We start from the raw sequence: 21,850 nt of genomic DNA on the forward strand, positions 1-21,850 counted from the left end.
GAAGGGTATGTTGGGATTAGGGTGGACCAGGAGTGGTGCGTTGGTGAATGCTATTTTCAAGGTGTCAAGGCTTTCTGGGCATTAGAGTTCCATGATAGTGTTCTGGGGTTACCTTTTAGGAGATCGGTGAGGGGACTGGTGATGGTACTGTAGTTTGAGATGAACCGGCGATAAAAGTTGGAGAATCCTAGGAACCTTTGGAGTTCTTTAATGGTGTTGGGTCGGGGCCAAGAGGTGATGGCTTCCACCTTCCCCTTGTCCATGCGAGTGCCACCACTGCTGATGATGTATCCGAGGAAATGAACGGTAGACTGATGGAAAGTGCATTTCTCAGCTTTGAGGAAGAGATGGTACTGGCGGAGGCGCTGTAGGACCTCCGCAACGTGTTGGCGATGTTTGGCCAGGCTCCGGGAGTAAATGAGGATGTCGTCAATATACACAACCACAAAACGATGAAGAAACTCCCGGAGCACCTCATGCATGAAGCCTTGGAAGACTGAAGGAGCATTGACCAGCCCATACGGCATGACCCTATATTCATAATGTCCAGTAGGAGTGACAAATGCGGTCTTCCATTCATCTCCTTTTCTGATGCGAATGAGGTTGTAGGCGCTGCGGAGGTCCAATTTAGTGAAGATGGTGGCACCGCGGAGTTGTTCCAACGCTGTGGGGACAAGGGGAAGAGGATATCGGAATTTAACTGTGATCTCATTTAGTTTCCGGTAGTCGATGCATGGCCGGAGGCTGCCATCTTTTTTGGCCACGAAGAAGAAACTGGAAGCAGCAGGGGAGGTTGATGGGACTATGGCCTTGTGCTCGGGAGGTGAAAGTGGATAGATTCTCCCGTGTGGTACTGGTTCACCCGGTAGGAGGTCGATGGCGCAGTCCCATGGCCGGTGTGGTGGTAGCTGGGCAGCTTTCTTCGGACAGAAGACGTCATTAAAGTGGGAGTAGCAAGCGGGGATGTCCACGGATTGCTTCTCTATCGGGCTCTCGATGGATGTTGAGTGAACTGGAATGTGAATTGGGTCGTCGGAAACTGGTGATGGACGTCTGGGGAAACAGTGAGGGAAGCAACTCTCACCCCACTTTAAGACTTCTCCTGTCCTCCAAGATAGATGAGGGTTGTGCTGCACCAGCCACGGGCGCCAAGGATGACGTCCGCAGTGGAGCCCTCCAGAACCAACAGATGTATTTCTTCATGATGCAACTGACCAATTTGTAGACCAATTGGCCAACACTCTGACGGACGCAACGCCTTGTTAGCGGTTGTCCAGTTATTGATTGGACCTCATAGGCGTTCTCCGTGGTCGAGGTCGAGAGCCCGAGCTGACGGACGAGGGATCCGGAGATGAAATTCCCCGCTGAGCCGGAGTCGAGGAGGGCGGATACTGAAAATATACAGGAGCCGGCAGTAAGTTGTACGATTGTGGATAGAGGATTCAGTTTAGGTATGTGAGGACGGATGGTACTCACCACGGCTCGCTGGGGTCGAAGTGGGCACTCCAGGATCCTGTGCCCGCCTCGCCACAATACAGGCATAACCCTTGAGTGATTCTCCTCTGTCTCTCTTCATCGATAGACGAGTTGAGTCAGTTTGCATCGGTTCTGGAGGGTCACTGGTTTCTGGCGGTTGCGGAGGAGGAGATGCAATGGCATAGGCGGTCTCATTACTGCAGGATTGAATGCGATTAGAGCATCGAATAGCCAGTTGGATAAATTTTTCCAGGCCATAGGTGTCGTCATATGCCGAGAGGTGCAAGCGAAGAGAGGGATTAAGCCCTTGTCGAAAAGCGGTTAGGAGAGAGGGCTCGTTCCATCCGCTGGCTGCTGCGAGTGTGCGAAATTGGAGAGCATATGCATGAATGGGTGTTGTACCCTGACGTAATCGATATAATTGCTCACCCACAGTCGAGTCTCCAGGGGAGCTACTGAACACCTCTCTGAAGTGGTGCAGGAAGTTCTGGAACGTTTGCGTAGCGGGTCCCGCCTGGTGCAAAATGGTCTCAGCCCAACGAAGTGCCGGTCCAGTTAGGGAGGTGACTATGAAGGCTATCTTGGACTGATCATTCGGGAACATCTGAGGTTGTAGGCGCTGCGGAGGTCCAATTTAGTGAAGATGGTGGCACCGCTGAGTTGTTCCAACGCTGTGGGGACAAGGGAAGAGGATATCGAATTTAACTGTGATCTCATTTAGTTTCCGGTAGTCGATGCATGGCCGGAGGCTGCCATCTTTTGGCCACGAAGAAGAAACTGGAAGCAGCAGGGGAGGTTGATGGGACTATGGCCTTGTGCTCGGGAGGTGAAAGTGGATAGATTCTCCCGTGTGGTACTGGTTCACCCGGTAGGAGGTCGATGGCGCAGTCCCATGGCCGGTGTGGTGGTAGCTGGGCAGCTTTCTTCGGACAGAAGACGTCATTAAAGTGGGAGTAGCAAGCGGGATGTCCACGGATTGCTTCTCTATCGGGCTCTCGATGGATGTTGAGTGAACTGGAATGTGAATTGGGTCGTCGGAAACTGGTGATGGACGCCTGGGGAAACAGTGAGGGAAGCAACTCTCACCCCACTTTAAGACTTCTCCTGTCCTCCAAGATAGATGAGGGTTGTGCTGCACCAGCCACGGGCGCCAAGGATGACGTCCGCAGTGGAGCCCTCCAGAACCAACAGATGTATTTCTTCATGATGCAACTGACCAATTTGTAGACCAATTGGCCAACACTCTGACGGACGCAACGTCTTGTTAGCGGTTGTCCAGTTATTGATTGGACCTCATAGGCGTTCTCCGTGGTCGAGGTCGAGAGCCCGAGCTGACGGACGAGGGATCCGGAGATGAAATTCCCCGCTGAGCCGGAGTCGAGGAGGGCGGATACTGAAAATATACAGGAGCCGGCAGTAAGTTGTACGATTGTGGATAGAGGATTCAGTTTAGGTATGTGAGGACGGATGGTACTCACCACGGCTCGCGGGGGTCGAAGTGGGCACTCCAGGATCCTGTGCCCGCTCTCGCCACAATACAGGCATAACCCTTGAGTGATTCTCCTCTGTCTCTCTTTCATCGATAGACGAGTTGAGTCAGTTTGCATCGGTTCTGGAGGGTCACTGGTTTCTGGCGGTTGCGGAGGAGGAGATGCAATGGCATAGGCGGTCTCATTACTGCAGGATTGAATGCGATTAGAGCATCGAATAGCCAGTTGGATAAATTGTTCCAGGCCATAGGTGTCGTCATATGCCGAGAGGTGCAAGCGAAGAGAGGGATTAAGCCCTTGTCGAAAAGCGGTTAGGAGAGAGGGCTCGTTCCATCCGCTGGCTGCTGCGAGTGTGCGAAATTGGAGAGCATATGCATGAATGGGTGTTGTACCCTGACGTAATCGATATAATTGCTCACCCACAGTCGAGTCTCCAGGGAGCTACTGAACACCTCTCTGAAGTGGTGCAGGAAGTTCTGGAACGCTTATGCGTAGCGGGTCCCGCCTGGTGCAAAATGGTCTCAGCCCAACGTGCCGGTCCAGTTAGGGAGGTGACTATGAAGGCTATCTTGGACTGATCATTCGGGAACATCTGCGGATGTAAGTCCATGGTGAGGTTACATTGTAAGAGAAAGCCATTGCATTCCTCCGCCGCACCAGAGAAGGGCGCTGGCCTGGCCATGGGACTGGCGAAGACAATCGGAGAAGAGGTGTCAGAGGTGGTGCGAGTGGGTGATGATGGTGGAGCTGATGGCACTGGTGGTTTGGGTGATTGCAGCAAGACTCTCTTGAGGGAATCCACCAGCTCCTGGAAGGGATCCGGTGCACTCATCTTGTCTGTGAAGCTGTGTTGGTCCGATCTTCTGTCACAGTATGGGTCGGACACAGGATGAGTATATAAAAATATAGATTTATTAGACACAATGAGTTTTAGAGGAAAAGGCAAGGAGGTAGAGATGATCTTGAATCCACACACACTATATCTTGTTCCAGGAGCGGAGATCGGGGCTTGACAGACAGACGGATCCGGGGGAGAATGATCTAGGAGGATGAGAGGAACACAAGGAGCAGACACAGAAGGTAAGACTTTCGAGGTAGGTAGAATTTAAAGGATATTGTTCTTTGTCTCAACAGGTAGCTGAAGAGGAGTCCAGGTCGTGTCGACGAGATCGGACGGTGAGTGTGTGTGGAGATGGTGTTTATATCTTGAGTGCTGGTGATGAGTTGATGAGGTGCAGGTGGACGTGATCAGTACTCAGGTGAGGTGGAGCGTTGTGATTGGTGGAAGGTCGGGCCTGGCCGATCCGTGACAGTGGACTGGTTTTCAGTGTGAGGAGTATTTTGATGATGCACAAAAACCTGATGGCTGAAGGGCTGAAGTACCTCTGCACCTCCAAATTAAACCAGGATTGCCTTGAGGTATTTATATTTATGTTTTAGCAAAAAGGTACTAATAGTGAAAAGTACAGACAATTAGCACTACACTTCTACACTTACAAATTCATTGTTTCTCTGTTTAGAATCTGTTCTCTGTTATAAGAGGCAAAGGAGGGCACCGGTTTCACCCTTCAGCCAGAGAATTTTCAGCTGCACTAAGAAGTGCATCAGTGGCAAATATCATTGCTTTTAATGATAGTCCCACAAACTGTATGCCAGACGGCTGCATACAGCTTCTTCAGTCTCCCACTGTGGGTTGTAGTGAACAGGTAATGCAGAAGCATATTTTACTCAACAGATTGACATGTAAAAACTAATTACATTTAAATTACTTACCTTTTCTACCATGCTTTACCTGCATAACAATTCCTTTATTTTCCTCCTCGTCTGCATTCCTCTTCTAACAAGAACGAGACTGGTCATGATGATGATGATGATACAAATGAATTGGATGCAAATTAACAAGTAAACTGAAAATAATAACTGAAAGACATAACAGCATGCTCACACTCATATCCTAGTGTTAACCTGCTGTTTTTAACATGCTCTTGAATTAATTTAGAATGTTAACACCTATTCGTTATTATTCATTTCAGTAATACACAAAAATACAATGAAATAATGCAGTTCTTCATAATATGCATAAATTACTCCATTTGTACAGCAGGATGAGCCACCTGAGCAGCCTGACATTGGTGAAGTAGAAGCACTTACCTATGTTGCTGGGTGGGTGGTCCGCAAGTTGTCTGAAGACCCTGCCATAAACGCCTGTGAAGCTTGTGAAAAGTTGTTGGTTATGTCCAATGATATGGACCACAACTACCACCGAAACCATGAAGCTGGTCACTTCATCAATGCCAAAAAATACACCAGCTCTTCAAATCTCATCAGACCTTCTGAACTAATAAAAAAAGTGTTGGGAAGCTGTGAGGGTAAAATAAAAAAAGTCCTTCCCAAAGTATGGATGAAAAAAGACATCACAAAAAAAACTGGAACATTACCTGAGAGGTGGTAATTTCTTCAGTGATGTTGAGCACTACCATCCAAGACATGCAGAGGATATCGAGAGGATAGTCCTGAACAAATATGTGATGTGTCGGACTGGGGCCGAGCTGTCCAGACGAAACCAAGACGCGCTGGCAAAAAGGAAAAGGGGGACCAAACAAGCAAACGGGAAAAATGACCTTAACATGAATGTCTTTATAACACTTCGTGTAATCTAACCAGTGTGATTAAGTTATTAGTGTAATTTTTCCACTACCCGGACACAGTGGTGCGTTGGCTAACGTTAGTTAACTTACTTTGTATATTAATTTGTATATTTATCTGCATACTTTATTACTTGCAAACTGTTATTATTTAACAACATTTATTGTAATAAAAATATTCAAAACTTTACCTCTTTGCAGCCTACTATATATGAGCCTGTTTACAAAACAAAGGGAAAAACGAACATACAAACAAACAAACAAACAAGCAAATACATAAACAAATTAATTAATTAAAAATAGAGGAACCAAATTTGCTTGTCAGCATTACTTTATCAATGTACCTGGTCGCTCGACCTAATCACCGAGACAAGTAACCAAATGCACCGTTCTTTGAAATAACCCTCTCATTATAATGCATTATAATATTAAATTCAAATCTAAACATGATGCTGCTGAGCTCACTGTGGAAATTTCCCGTTCAAATTTTCAAAATTTCCCTTTTGAGTTAATCGAATCAAATCAAATAAAATTATCGAAACTGAATAAATAAGCTTTCCATTGATGTATGGTTTGTTAGGATAGGACAATATTTGGCCGAGATACAACTATTTGAAAATATGGAATCTGAGGGTTCAAAAAAATTTAAATATTGATAAAATCGCCTTTAAAGTTGTCCAAATGAAGTCCTTAGCAATGCATACCAATCAAAAATTAAGGTTTGATATATTTACTGTGGGAAATTTACAAAATATCTTCATTGAATATGATCTTTACTTAATATCCTTATGATTTTTGGCATTAAAATTTTTTTTAATTTTGACCCATATGTATTTTTGGCTATTGTTACAAAGATCCCGTAAGACTGGTTTTGTGGTCCAGGGTCACATATGTCAGCTGACTTGGTTAATTTTAATTAGGCTACAGCTTATCATTGATCAGTGTTTTCATTCATCTTAATTTCCATATGCTGTAAGGCTGTGTGATTTCCAATGAATTATTTAACTAATAATTCGCTCGTTTATCTCTTCTAATCCTCATTCACAAAGACTGTTGATGCTAAACAAATACCATGCGAGTCTACAATTTTAAGTTATTTTCATTGATTTGTAATTTTCCCCGTATTATTTCCCTCCTCTCCAAGTTCTCGCTGCTTCACGCTCCAGTCCAGCGGGTGGCGCTAAAACACATACGTTTGTTTGCCAAACACCATCAAACCTCAGAGGAAGAAGTTTAGTTTCACTGCGCTCTCTGTTGTGGTGCTGGTTTAATACAACTGTTAGAAATGTAGTTTTTGTAAGTAGAAAAAATACAGTTTTTAAAAAAGGTCAGTAAATACCTGTAATATTCTCATCCTCTCAGTCGTGACTAACGCAAGCAAGCAGAAATATCTGGAGGAGTATCAGCTGAACTGAGATCTGCTGTGAAGATGGTGTTTATTAAAGAGGAGAGAGAGGAGGACACGAGTGAACCAGAACCCTGGAGAATAAAACACGAGGTACAAGAATCTTTGAGAATAAAACATGAAGAACGAGAACCCTGGAGAATAAAACCGGAGGAACAAGGAGGTTGGTGTTTATTCTTCGTTCATCTTTAAAGAGTTTGTAGTATATTAAACATAACCAAGATTTAAGTTTGCCTGCCGGTCCCTAAAAAGTTTTACATTCTTTAATGTAAAAATAAAGGCTTAGTTATCATTAAAATGTCTTCAATCCACATTTCAAAGGTCTTAAAAATGCGATGGAACTGGCAACGAGAAGATTTATATTTTATTTTTGCTCACTGCTTTTTTAGAATTGTAAAACTGTTTAACTCAGAGTGTTTAGATTCATTTTGTTTTTACATTAGCGTAATCGCAAACATTTTGTGGGCAAAGGTTTAGCTGTTTTTCTGCTGTTTTCTGCTTAAAAATAATTAATGTATATTTTTGACACTGGTACTTTGTGTTATATTACCCTGGCACAAGAAAAGTAAATATGACCTGTTTTATCTCTTTTGTCTGCCTTTTTCTTTCACTGTTGGACCAAATGGTAATGGAAAAATTATATTTGCTAAAGTCTCGCATATGCATCTATACATTTACGCTGCTTTAGTTTACTTCATCTCAGAAATGTTCCATTGTTCATTCGTAAATGGTTTAAAGATGAGACATCACAATTTTGGTGTCCGCATCAAATTACATTTATAAAACTAAACTTAAATGCATTTTAAAAAATCATCTTAAAGGGGTCATATGACGTTGCTAAAAAGAACATTATTTTGTGTAATGCAATGTGTTTATGTGGTTTAAGGTTCAAAAAACACAAAACAATTATTTTCCACATACTGTACATCAGGCATCCTCAAATCTGGCCCACTCCTGCAGAGTTTAGCTCTAACCCTAATCAAACACACCTGAGCATGCTAATCAGAGTCTTCAAGATCATTAGAAAATCACAGGTAGGTGAGTTTGATCAGGGTTGGAGCTAAACTCTGCAGCAGATTGACCCTCCAGGGAAAGATTTGAGGAACCCTGCTGTACATTATTGATGCTCCTCTATGCTCTGCCTTTCTGAAACGCGTCGATTTTTTTTTACAAAGCTCATCGTTCTGAGAAGCGAGGTGTGCTCTGATTGGCCAGCTATCCAGTGTGTTGTGATTGGCCGAATACCTCAAGCGTGTGACGGAAATGTTATGCCACTTACCGTATTGTGATGCTGTGTCCCAGCACGACGAGATAAAACAATAAAACCCATTATAAGCAAGGCATTTGTTGCATCCAGTGGGGACATAATAACTGATTATAATGGCTTATACTGTCTTTTTATGCGTCGCGTTGCATCACGCCACGTAAACATTACCATGTCTGCATTTGTGATCGGAGAAACGACAAACAACAAGTGCTACTCTACACTGCTCAAAACTCGTGTTTGAATAGTCAGTGGAAAATTCTTTAAATATGAAAACATACTTACAGGCTGTGAGTCAGAAGCGCCAGACTGTCCCTGCAAAGTTGGAATTGCTCCACTTTATAGAAACAGCCTTTGTGCACAGCTGACATTGTAGGTTAACATTACTCTCCCGGGTTCAGGAAATAGTCCTCTGTAAAATGTCACCACCATAACAGACCGGTGTGTAAAACTCTTGGACGTATTTTAAAGATTCTATGCCACGAACTATTTCACATACTTTTGAAAATCCAGCGTTTAGTTGATTCAGATAAGCTGTAAACTCGATGGCTTTCTTCTTTCATGAAGGGGTTTGGCGTCACGGCATCTTTGTTTCCAGGCGGAATGTTCAAGAACGCGACACGCATCTCCCGGAAATCCTGTATAATTCAACCAATTTGATGACGACTTCGAAACTCCTGAAGTGTTTGCACTTTTGTGTGCCATATGCATCAGACATTTAGCCAGCGGTCCATGGGCGTGACGTCGGCGGCTGAGACTAGGGGGAAGTCAATCCAAAGAGCTTGTGATCGTGATTACCATCATGGATTTACATGTGATGGTCATGCTGTGCATCTTTTTGAACCATCAATCTTGGTTACTTGCCCCAAATTTGACAAACTCCTTCCTGAGTTGGGATAATCAATAAGTGTTCTTTTGTGTTAATTTTGCAAGCTGTTCTGTGAAAGAGTTGGTTGGTTAGGCTTGCTTCAGACTGGTGGCGCCAGGGTATCGTGGACAGATTTATGACGTTGTCTTGTTATCCCGGGCCACTTTGTGGAATTTGGCTCTTGGGTTGTTCCAACACCAATCTGATCAAATCTTAAATTGTCTGATTCGCTTTGATACCCTACAGGTACTTGAAAAATCCTGGTACCGTAACATTTACGTTTTTTTAGTACCATCTTGGCACCGAAGTATCGGTTCTTTTGACAACACTACACTGATGTTATTTTTAAAGATTTCATAGTATTTTAAGGTGAGCTTAAAGGGTACACTACTATGAAAATCACACAGCTTCATTGTGACATCAATAAGAAAAAGTATAATTTCTTAGAGGTTGTTAATAATAGTTGTTCATATTAAAATATGTATGAAGTTAATACATGGCCTAGTTTATTTTGTAAAATCTAGTAATTTAATAAACACAAAGGAAGATATTTTGAAGAAAGTTTGTAACCAGGCTGTTTTGGAGCACCAATGACTTCCATAGTAGGGAAAAAAAAAATACTATGGAAGTCAACGGTGCCCCGGAACTGCTCTGTTTCCCACATTTTTCAGAATATCTTCCTTTGTGTTCAGCAGAACAAAGACATTCATACAGGTTTGGAACTACTGGAGGGTGAGTAAATGATGACAGAATTTTCATTTTTGGGTGAACTATCCCTTTAAGCTCTTCCACATTGAACATCTATGTAAATCAGAGGTCTCAAACTCGGTTCCTGAAGGGCCACAGCTCTGCAGAGTTTGTCTCCAACCAGCTCCAAATCACACCTGCTTGGAAGTTTCTAATGATAATGATACATAAAATCAATTCAAGTTTGAACACATAGAGAAATTATGAAAACACATAAGAAACTGTACTTGCATAAGTAGAAAACATGCAGTTAATTATTCATTGTACGTTCTTGCCTGCTCCTGTTGAACATTCACACAAAGAAGAGAATTCAGCAGTCACGCTTCACAGGCTAACTTTCACGCAAACAACGTCACACTGCATTCCCTTAATTAAAACTTCACTTTTGCAGATAAAAGGACTTTAAACTCGGTTCTAAGAAAACGCAACACATTCATGTAACTCATTTAAACATAGTAACAAAACACAGATCAAGTAAATAGTGATTATTACTCTTTTAACACGTTTTAGAATAGGACTGAAGCAAGAGCGCGCCAGTGACATCACAATGGTGACGTGCACGGAACTCATAAAGAAATAAAATACATCTTTTCTTTTCTCACATATATACATTAATTACCAACGATTTTGAGTGAATTTGTAATAAAACAATTTAAAAAAAAATTTCCTCTCGCGGTACATAACATAGGCCCGTCAATTAAAGATTTTTTCACCGGACACAATGATAGCACCAGTTCTTTGTTTGTGGATATCAGCAAATCATCCGCATTATCTAGACTGCGTGTGTTATGCTTTACAGTACCTTTGAATGGCAACATGACTGTGTTTTGCTCCTGGTAGGGATGTGCCAAACGAGGCTTTTACAACAAACTGTGTCGGTGCTTCAAAGCTTTTGACACAGTGCTCTGCTCTGCTATCTGGTGGTCAATAAAAATTCCTACACCAACTGTGTCATTCAGAAGTTTTGTTCATTGGGATGTCATTGTAAGTTTTATTTGTATATTTAATAAGCATATTGTCGTTATCAAGTTACTGGCGCACGTGCGTGCAGAAAGTTTCCAAATTTAATTGTAATTTGCACAATACAATGACATTAAAGACTTTCTGTTCTTCATTTTTACTCACATCAAACTTGTCTTTTCACTTGAACTTGTCTTCTAAAAAGAATGCTTTATACGCCAATAAATTAGGCCTATGTGATTTTGTTGCACCATTTTTTGTGTTCCTTAAAACACAAACATGCACATTGTTAAAAACAAATTCACAAATACAAATGCAATTACGTATTATTCAAGAATATAGATGCGAATAGTATAGAATAGAAGAGCTTTATTTGAGCCTGCCGTGACGTGTCAGTGAGGTAACGAAGCTTCATTTCAACAGGTCACGTGACAGCCTCATTTCAAGCAATGCTCTGAAACACTGTTTTGAAGCACCAGTGTGTCGAAAACTCGAAATGTTTAATTTCACATTTAAAGTAGCCTTTCTTTTGATTTTTAAATAATTTCAAAATAGTTTAAAATATCTAAACATTATTTATGTATTTGTAACTGCAGGTTAAAGCATTCCATGTCCCTCTGAGCTGCAACTTGAAACTTTCCTCTGCATTGCAAAGATTAATTTTGTTGATACTGATTTCATTTGCTTGGTAACAGGCCAAATGTCTTATTATTCTAATTGATTGGTTAAATGTAAGAATTTGACTCAAAAGATGATGCACACTTTTTAATTGACAAAAAATTGGCTTTTTAAAGGTAAAAATGCCCATAAAATGTAAAAAAAAAAATGTACCACTGCAAATTCAGGAGTCAATGACACAGAAATATATTACATACTGTAATAAAAGCTGCTATATCGATTAGCAATGGTTTATAAATATACTTAATTGGTAAATACTCAAGGTGGTTTTATGAACACAGATAGACATTGTTGCAGTGGAGAGTTTGTCTTAATGTTCTTTTTGAATGTCATCATTCAAAGTGTTTCTGTCTCCTTTGATTCAGTTACAGCAATAGCTGGATACTTTTGTCCATATTAAGGATTTCCTGGAGCATTGTGAAGTTCTATTTCTTCTGTAATGCATGTGGATTTTCTGCATGACGGTGCCCTCTAGCATCCAGTATGAATGAAACGACATTACATGTGTTCATAGCACAAAATAATGGCCAATCCATAAAAATAATACTGAAGGAGACATGATATTCCATGCTTTTTAAGTGAAAGTGAAATGACGTGTGGCCAAGTATGGTGACCCACACTCGGAATTTGTGCTCTGCATTTAACCCATAACCCAATTTAACCCATCCAAGTACACACACACAGTAGTGAACACAGACCCGGAGCAGTGGGCAGCCATATTTCTGCTGCGCCCAGGGAAAAGTTGGGGGTTCTGTGCTCAAGGGTCTCACCTCAGTTGTGGTATTGAGGCTGGTTATTCACTCCCTGCACTGACAATTCCTGCTGGTACTGAGACTCAAACACGCGACCTTTGGGTTACAAGTCAGACTCTCTAACCATTAGACCCTAAATAGCCATAATTCCACTATTATATCATGGTTCATTTTAACAGAAGTATAGTGGAGTGTGTTGTATTTTTGCATCCCTACAGTTTACTCTAATATACTGTATAACAGGAATATTACAAACTCAATGTCACAAACAAGAGCGTGCAGACTCTGAGTACTAGCCTATGAAATATATTTAACATAATTCAACAGATAACAATAAATATTTTGTGATTTTAAAATAATTGAAGAAAACAAACTAAGAAATTAACTCCTTCATTGGAAAAAAAAATCCCACATTTAAGAGTTGAGTATATTTACAGTATGAACCTTAAATAGACTATGAGGGCAAGAAATAAATGTAAAAAGAAAATGGAATAAAAACTAAAATGATTATTCAGTAATCCTAATCAAGGTAAAGTGTTCAATTTATTGAGGTTTTGATTTTAGGTCATATCATCCAGCCCTATTTCCACTATTATATCATGATTCAGTTTTATGTCCTATCACAGTTCTTTGTTTTGTTTTGTTTTTTATTTTTTATGAGTTACTAAAAATAACCATTTTTAATTTTATTTCAGAGTCGATTGAAGAAATGAGTGAAGTTGAGGGAAAAAATCATATTAAAACTGGAGATAAACCTCTGACTTACTCTCAAACCAAACAGAAAAAATTAGAGAAAAGAAGAGCTAAGAAATCTTTCACCTGCACTCAGTGTGGAAAGAGTTTCACATGCAAAACAAGTCTTGAGCGTCACATAAGAGTTCATACTGGAGAGAAACCATTCACTTGTGATCAATGTGGGAAGAGTTTTACACAATCGGCAAACCTTAAGGATCACATGAACATCCATACTGGAGAGAAACTGTACTCATGCAATCAGTGCAGGAAGAGTTTCACAAGAAAAGGACACCTTACAGCACATATGAGAGTTCATACTGGAGAGAAACCATTCACTTGTGATCAGTGTGGAAAGAGTTTTGCGCACACAGCAAACCTTAAGGATCATATGAGCATCCACACTAGAGAGAAACCTTATCAGTGTTCACACTGTGACAAGAGATTCAGTCGGTCAGGACACCTGAAAACACACAAGAGGATCCACACTGGAGAGAAACCGTACACATGTAATCAGTGCAGAAAGAGTTTTGCACAAATAGGACACCTTACGGCACATATGAAAGCTCATACAGGAGAGAAACCGTTCACATGTAATCAGTGTGGAAAGAGTTTGAAATGCAAACATAAACTTGAGCTTCACATGAGAGTTCATACTGGAGAGAAACCGTATCCTTGTGATCAGTGTGGAAAGAGTTTTACACAATCATCAACCCTTATGGACCCCATGAACATCCACACTGGAGAGAAGCTGTTCTCATGTGATCAATGCGACAAAACATTTTTCTGGGCTTCAGGCCTGAAGCAGCACCTGACAGTTCATACAAAGGAGAAGCCACATTCATGTTATTTGTGTGGAAAGAGTTTTTCATGTCTACAATATTTAAAAGTACATCAGAAAATACATGCTGGTGTGAGAGAGTACATGTGCTTTGAGTGTGAAAAAACTTTTACCTCTGCAAAGTGTTTAAAACTGCATAAGAGGATTCACACTGGAGAGAAACCGTATCACTGCACTGCATGTGGGAAGTGTTTCAATAATTCATCTGCTCTACACCGTCATAAAAAAAACAATCACAGTAAGTAGATAATCTTCAGACCCAGCACTTTCAGGTCTGATGCTGCATCTTCACCAAATGTGATACAATAATGCATCAAGCAATAAAATATCATCTGGATAAATCTGTCCTAACCAGTCATTACAAATGATATGACAAAGAAACATTAGCTACATTTTTCAAAGTGAATAAAGTTCATCTTCCAAACCAGCAAATTCAACGGTGAGATTCAGATCAACTCAAAGATGGATTTCCTCCCCAAAGAACAATGTCTTAAAGTTTTATTCTTGTATATCAGTTTGTTTCATAATATAAATGATATCATTGTTTTTTATGAGTTTTATATTACATTCAATTGTCTTATTATTCATGTGTCACTTGCAGTTTGCTTACTCTTTCATGAAGTAAAGCAGAAGCTTTTGACAAACTGTTCTTGTTCGGGAAGCTATAAGACTTTTAAAGGTCCCATGACATGCTGCTTTTTGGATGCTTTTATATAGGCCTAAGTGGTCCCTAGTACTGTATCTGAAGTCTCTTTCCCAAAATTCAGCCTTGGTGCAGAATTTCAGCCACTACGAACCAGTCCCACAATGAGCTTTCCTTCGGACGTGCCATTTCTGTGTCTGTAGCTTTAAATGCTAATGAGGAGGAGAGAGGTGGGGCAAAGTGGAGGGTGGGTGTGTGGCCTTAACCAGCTTGCGCTACCATGCGCTAATGTTGACAGTGGATGTATCGCAATGGCTCGTAGACACACAGTCCTTCAAGCTTTTCAGTTTGACCCAGAATCTGATCCGGATGGAGAAGCACCGGATGAAGAAGTTGCAACTCAGCGGCTACAGCAGGACGTCTCTGAATGGTTAGTTTAAAATATTGTGTCTCGATACGGTACTTTAGTTGGTTGGTTTATGTATGCTGTTACAGTTATTATCATGTAGCTAATGCTAGCCATAGGCTCGGATGAAGGGACTCAAAAAATACTTCGGTGTATATTTGTACATCCAAACACTGAGCAACTGCCATGCTTCGCTCGTTTGCAAGCCATGATGTCTCTCGAGGGGAAAAAAATATTGCGCTCGCCTCGCACGGTAGTAGCTCATTTTTTCATGGGCGGGCAAAGCAGAGAAAGGGGAGGTAACCTTTCCCCGTATGACGACATAAAAGGAAGATTCCAGATTGGGCCATCTGAGCTTTCATTTTCTCAAAGGAGAAGCAGGATACCCAGGGCTCGGTTTACACCTATCGCCATTTCTAGCCACTGGGGGACCATAGGCAGGCTAGGGGAACTCATATTAATGTTAAAAAACCTCATAAAGTGACATTTTCATGCCATGGGACCTTTAAGAGAGCTGAGATTTATTTTTAATTTTGTTCTTCACTGTTGCTTTTAAAACAAATAGTTATTATATTATATAGTTATTATACAGCTCTTTCTGGACTGAATTGCCTAATAACTTTTATGATCTGTGTTGTGTTTATTACATATTATTCAATAAATAATATTTTATATAAGTGCATGTGCATAGAAAAAAAAAAAAGTAAATATATATATATATATATATATAATATGTATGTATATGCCAGGGATTTAAAAAAAAAAATTATTAACCAAATTAAAGTTACATATTACATATCTTTTCTGTTTCTAATTTTGTGCAAAGTAGTACTATATTGTTTAATTTCTTTTACAAAATGTTCACAATCTGGCTTAGCTTTATTTAGCCCATTCTTTACATGAATATGATATTTTTCAAGATGGGGAGTAAAGTTCAAACAAGCTTTATTGAACACAGCAGAAATTAATAGATATGAATGGCAGATAGAGAAGGAGGATGATTAGATAAGATGCCACACACACACATACAGTAACTGAGATGGTTAGACAAACACTTTCATTCCTTTTCTTGCAAGGCAAACACACGACACTTGGAGGAGGAGACATGGAGCTGGTGACTGAAGACAAGGAGCTAGAGACTGGAGATCGGACATAGGAGACTTGCTTGAGTGGAGAAACAAACAACAGGTGTTCACAGATTGGGACACCTGAAGAAATGTGTTTTTGCATCAACTTTCATTAATTTACTTCCTTAATTTACTTCCATTGCTTCAGAATAATCAAAGAAGGTAAAGACAAAGTTTAGATCAGCAAAACTAACAGCGAAAATACAATTTTCAGGGATAAAGTAATGAGTTAACAACTCCAGGGTATTCTGCAGCAATGGAAGTAAACGAAGCCTTGGAAGTTGATGCAAAAACACATTTCTACAGGTGTTCCAATGTGTAAACAGTTTGGAACAGCCCATGTTAATACATCCTCAGAAGTTTATTTGTACAATATTGCAAATAAAAAGGCAATTAATGAAAAAGGACAGGTTATAAAAATATAATTATTACCTGTTTGTTATATGTACATGACCTGATCTCGTCTACATTCAGATTGTGTCTACCTTTTACATTGTTTTACATTGGGACTCATATGCAACTATTACAGAAGGTTCAAACGCTCACTGACACTCCAGAAGGAATAACCATGCATTAAGAGCCGGGGGTGAAAACTTTGAATAGAATGGAGATGTGTAAATTTTTCTTATTTTGCCTAAATATCATATTTTTTCATTTAGTACTGCCCTTCAGAAGCTACAGAAGATAAGAAGACAAAATAAGATACATTTACAGGGGTTACATTTACTGATGCACCCCCCCTATCAGTGAACGTTTGAACCTTCTGTAATAGTTGCATACGAGTCCTTCAGTTGTCCTCAGTGTGAAAAGACGGATCTCAAAATCATACAGTCATTGTTGCAAAGGGTTCAAATACACAAAAATGCTGGAAAACCAAGGAATTTGTGGGAGCTGAAGGATTTTTCTGAAGAACAGCAATAGGGCTGTAACGTCCCAGTCGATTAGTCGATTAATTGGTCAATATGGTCTGGTTCGACCAAAATTCTGATTGGTCGATTTTTTGCCGCGCTCATTTCATCAGTTTGGCCGTGAGTAGCCATTTGTTTATTTAATTGTTTTTACATTATTTCGTTTTGGACATTAATCAAATGTTATAATTTTGCACATTTATTTAAAGTATTATTGGATTTGGGCACTTTATTTTTATTTGTTGTAGCCTAACGCGCAATTGCGCTGTGCACACTGTTTGTTTTAGTTTTGAGCCTATGCTTTATTTATTTTTTGCACTTTATTTCGTTTTGGACATTAATAACATTTTATAATTTTGCACATTTATTAATTTTAAATACTTGTGGATTTGGGCATTTGATTTATTTATGTTTGTATTTGTTCTGAGTGTTGTTGTATTCACTTTATTTGGTTTCGTTTAAAATTTGGATGATTAACATGTTGTAGTAGCCTACTTTACTTTTATGGTTCCCTTTTATTATTGTGCAAACTGCAAATTTATTTCTAGTATTAATTATTGGATTTGGGCACTTTTTTTATTTTTTGTATTTTTTATTTGGAATGCGCAAATGCGCTGTGCCCACTGTTTGTGTTAGTTTTGAGCCTAAGATGTTTTATTTTTCAGTTATGCACTTTATTTGGTTTCTGCTCTTGTTTGTTTAATAAATATTCTTTTTTTATTAAAGTGGACGCGCCTTTTGTGTTTATTAAGAGTAAAAGCTTTAAGTCTATTCGTGTCTCAGCCGCTGGTTGAGTTTTATGTTCAGCCTCGCTCTGTGCGAGCTGCGCAGAGCGGCTGAAATGATAGTGTCTGACAGTTATACTTATATGACAAAAATAATTTTCTAAATTATGTTGCACATTCCTCAAAAGTTCTTGTGATATCACTAGTTGACAACATAGTACTGTTTTCAGAAATCACAGGCTATGATATTGCGCAGGTGCACGTAATGCACCGCTGTCAGAGACGACATACTCGTGTGTCAGACTCATTTCAGTGCAAAATAATTAGGTCAAAAACGATTTAATATACTGCAAATAGCCTATTAGTTTTTTATGTTTATTTATAATTAATTTAGGCAGACAACTGAGCACAGTGCGCATCTAATTAATGTAACCTACGTTTTTTTTTTCTCCACAACGTCATTTTTAGTAGATTTTTAGTCGAAAGTTTCAGGACTTCAGTCGACCAAGATTTTCTTTGGTTGATTACAGCCCTAAACAGCAAGCAGTTTAACTGTCCAAGACAAACAAGGGACTCATGAACAGCTATTTTATTGTTGCTTGTAACTGTTTTATGTGATTTTATTTGCATGTAAGGTGACGTTGAGTGTCATGTAAGGCACTCATAAATAAAATGTATTATTATTATTATTATTATTATTATGAACAACAATCACTAAACCAACAACAACAAAAAAGCAGCTCATTCAGGTAACAACACAGTCTGTAACACAATTAGCTATAAAAGGGATGTCTTAGAGAGGCAGAGGCTCTTCAATCTGTGAAAGAGTGCGTAAAAAGATTGTGGAATACTTTAAAAACAACGTTCCTCAACATCGAATTGCAAAGGCTTTGCAAATCTCATCATCTACAGTCCATAACATCATCAAAAGAATCAGAGAAACTGGAGAAATCTCTGTGTGTAAGTGACAAGGCTGAAGACCTTTGTTGGATGCCCGTGGTCTTCGGGCCCTCAGACGATACTGCGTCACTTATCTGTCACAGTCTTTACTAAATGGGCCCAGGAATACTTCCAGAAACCACTGTTGGTAAACACAATCCGCCGTGTCATCTGCAGATGCCAACTAAAGCTCTATTCTATTGTGAAAAAATTATTGGCTCATGTGATTTGAAAGTCTTTTGGTTTATATTTTATTTTATTCTAATGTAAAAATGTCCCAACATTTCTGGAATTCGTTTTTTTTTTTTTTTTTTTTTTACAGTTTAAAGTAACTGTTCTATGTGAATATCTGTTAAAATGTAATTGATTGCTGTGATCAAAGCTGAATTTTCAGCATCATTACTCCAGTCTTCAGTGTCACATGATCCTTCAGAAATCATTCTAATATGCTGATTTAATGCTCAAGAAACTTTCTGATTATTATCAATGTTGAAATCAGTTGTTTATATTTTCCCCTTGGATTCTTTGGGGAAAAAAACAGCATTTAGCTGAAATATAAATCTTTTGTAACACTATACTACAATTCAAAAGTTTGGGGTCAGTTTTTTGTTCAGTACACACAACATAAGGTAAACACACAAGTAAACACAGTCAACATTGTCATTGTTAACAGATCCAATAGTCACTTTGCATAAACGTGCACTATTCATTGATAATGAACTGCTTTGAAACTGAGAATTAGAATGAGTATTAGCACCATTCACAAATGTGCATCTAAATATATTTTGCAGTTCACATTGTCTATTTAGTCACAAATGCAAGTGAATCACTCATGCTGTCGAGGCCTGCAGATTTTTTTAATGGATTAAATCCGGATACAAAGCAGAAACAAATAACACAACATTTATATGCCAATGTCTTCACTTAAAATGTAATAACCTTCAACTTAACCAATCCAGATATGCTTCCACAGTTTTTCCAGTTCCAAAATATAACAATTAGGTTTTCATTTCCAACTTGGGTCTTACTGTTTACCAAGTGCAATGTCGTTTATATAACAGATTAAACCAATAATTTAAAAAATGTATATATAAAAAAATTATAATAATAATTAAAAAGAAAAATCTTAGTAGCAGTAACTTTTACATTAACAAAAAAATGAAGTTTTTACTTGCCTACAAATCATTAAGGGCTGATTTTGATTTAGTGATTTTATTGAGATATTGATTTTATTACAAATGAACATGCTTAATTGTTTTTTTATTAAAATATTTGGAATATATAATGTCAAGTAATTAATGATAAATAATAAAACGCAAATAACAATTTAAAATCCAAAGTGACATTTCAGATTACTGATTTGTTTAACTAATATCTAAACTATTCTAGATGGATTTAGTTTGGTTCTATACAAGTATTTACATTTGATGCTTTCTTGCCGTAGGTTTGGACCACAATGGGCTCGCTACCTTCAGCATGCTGTTAAGACATGGAGAAATGGCATACCTACAAATGTATTCCTGTATGGAAGGAGTACATACTTTGTCACAATCTCATCCATTTTAACAAATTTGAGTTCCTGGCACAAGTCTGCGAGAAGGAACACCCCCAACTGGCTTGAATTTATCAGGTAGTCAAAGAAGCTTGAATAATGATTAAACTCATTATACACAAAATGCAGAACTCCATCAACCTCAATGATATTCTGGACTATGCCTACTACACCATTTTGATATATGCAGTTATCTCCCGTGGATATCTTGACACAAAAGTGTGGGAGACTAGCTTCTTTGTACTGCATGACTGGACATGTGATGTAAGATGGTAGAGAACCCTCATTATGTGACTTTTTGAGTTTGGTTTTATTTTGTTCATCTGCACTGCATTTTCAAGCTCTGACATTCGCCTCACAACTTGAGCAACTAGGAACTGAGGGCTGCAGATCATTTTCTTTATTTGCCCAAGATAGTTCTCATAGGGAAACCCAGAAATGTTGTCTAGACACTGACCGTGTTCTTTTACATCATCACTGAGATGAATAAAAGGCCATGCACATTTTACACAAGATTTTCCCTGCCATAAAGCTGTCCTACAAAAGACACTAGCAAGGTTTTTGCAAAGTCACAGAATGTCACACAGAGATTTGGACATGCCAGTATAGATATGGTCACATAGAGCAACATGAAGTTGCTGTAAACTGGGGAGGCAAGAACATCTTACACAGTAGTGCAAGTTGCGTTCTAGCAAATTCACTTGGAATGTGACACTTGAAAGACAAAAAAGTGTTTCTGACAGCTGAGCTACTTTATTGGAAGGCAAGCGGCACCTAATCTGCCACTGGTACCTGCCCACAGCTCTAGGAGCTTACTTGTGATTCCAAGGCAAACAAGATGCATATAATCATGTGGAAACATGGAAACCATTCCAATGTTTGTCTCAGCAAGTCGGGAGATGTCTCTGTGATGTTCCTTATCTATCTGAAGTCTAAAACTCTCATCTGTTCTTGCAGGGCATTTGCTGTCTGGAAAAGCCATCCGACCATCTAAATGAACCCCGTATGATGTGCACTTGTCACAACCTGCATAACCTGTGTGGGATTTTATGGCTTTTATGTATGCTCGTGCAGGACATCACACATTACTGATGTTATTTTTATGAACAATGTTTTGCCTTTAAATGCAAATCCAGCTTCTAAGTTTTTTTTATCTCCGTCACTAGATCTCTTAAGTAGTCTCCCAGAGGATGCGGTTTTGACCGTCCACTAAACAAGGCAAAATCCTTGTACTAACCCCAAAAATGGCTATAACTGGACACCTGAACTCTTACAAAGAGGAAGCCCATCAAAATTTAGTTGTAATTTGATTGTGTGCCTGTCTGGAATTTTCAACCAAGCATTGTTCAAGAAACATGACAGAATAAAAAATTCCAAAATAAAGGTATGCACCACCTGCAACTTTCTTGATAATGTCATTTCTATTTGTATGGAGGAGTGTCTTGGCATCTTTTGGCAGGGATGGGGGGTGACACCTTAATATTGACAACAAGGCAGTCAGTGCAATCAAAGTGATACCATACTCTACGGCCCAGTTCATCAAACTAGTAGTCAGAGATGGCTGTTCAATTTCTTCATCGCTCTCATCCCTCTTTCCACCTTCACCCACTGTCCAAGGATAAGCTTCTGCTGTGCATTCAGTTTCCATGATTCTCTCCAAGTCCTGCTCAATAAGATCATCAATTTCAGCTC

General features: G+C 39.4%; 1 protein-coding gene across 1 annotated transcript; it reads left to right on the forward strand.

The window, feature by feature from the left end:
• The first annotated feature begins 1,601 nt into the window (after window positions 1-1,601).
• Window positions 1,602-17,607, forward strand: LOC131537189 (gastrula zinc finger protein XlCGF57.1-like). The gene is made up of 5 exons (XM_058770486.1): window positions 1,602-2,039; window positions 3,518-4,046; window positions 6,974-7,179; window positions 12,981-14,096; window positions 15,984-17,607. Exons 3-5 carry the CDS (start codon window positions 7,041-7,043, stop codon window positions 16,061-16,063), a joined length of 1,335 nt encoding a protein of 444 aa, XP_058626469.1. The 5' UTR covers window positions 1,602-2,039; window positions 3,518-4,046; window positions 6,974-7,040; the 3' UTR covers window positions 16,064-17,607.
• The last annotated feature ends 4,243 nt before the right edge of the window (window positions 17,608-21,850 follow it).

This window comes from Onychostoma macrolepis, chromosome 03, assembly GCF_012432095.1.
Source record: "Onychostoma macrolepis isolate SWU-2019 chromosome 03, ASM1243209v1, whole genome shotgun sequence".
Taxonomy (NCBI): Eukaryota; Metazoa; Chordata; class Actinopteri; order Cypriniformes; family Cyprinidae; genus Onychostoma; species Onychostoma macrolepis.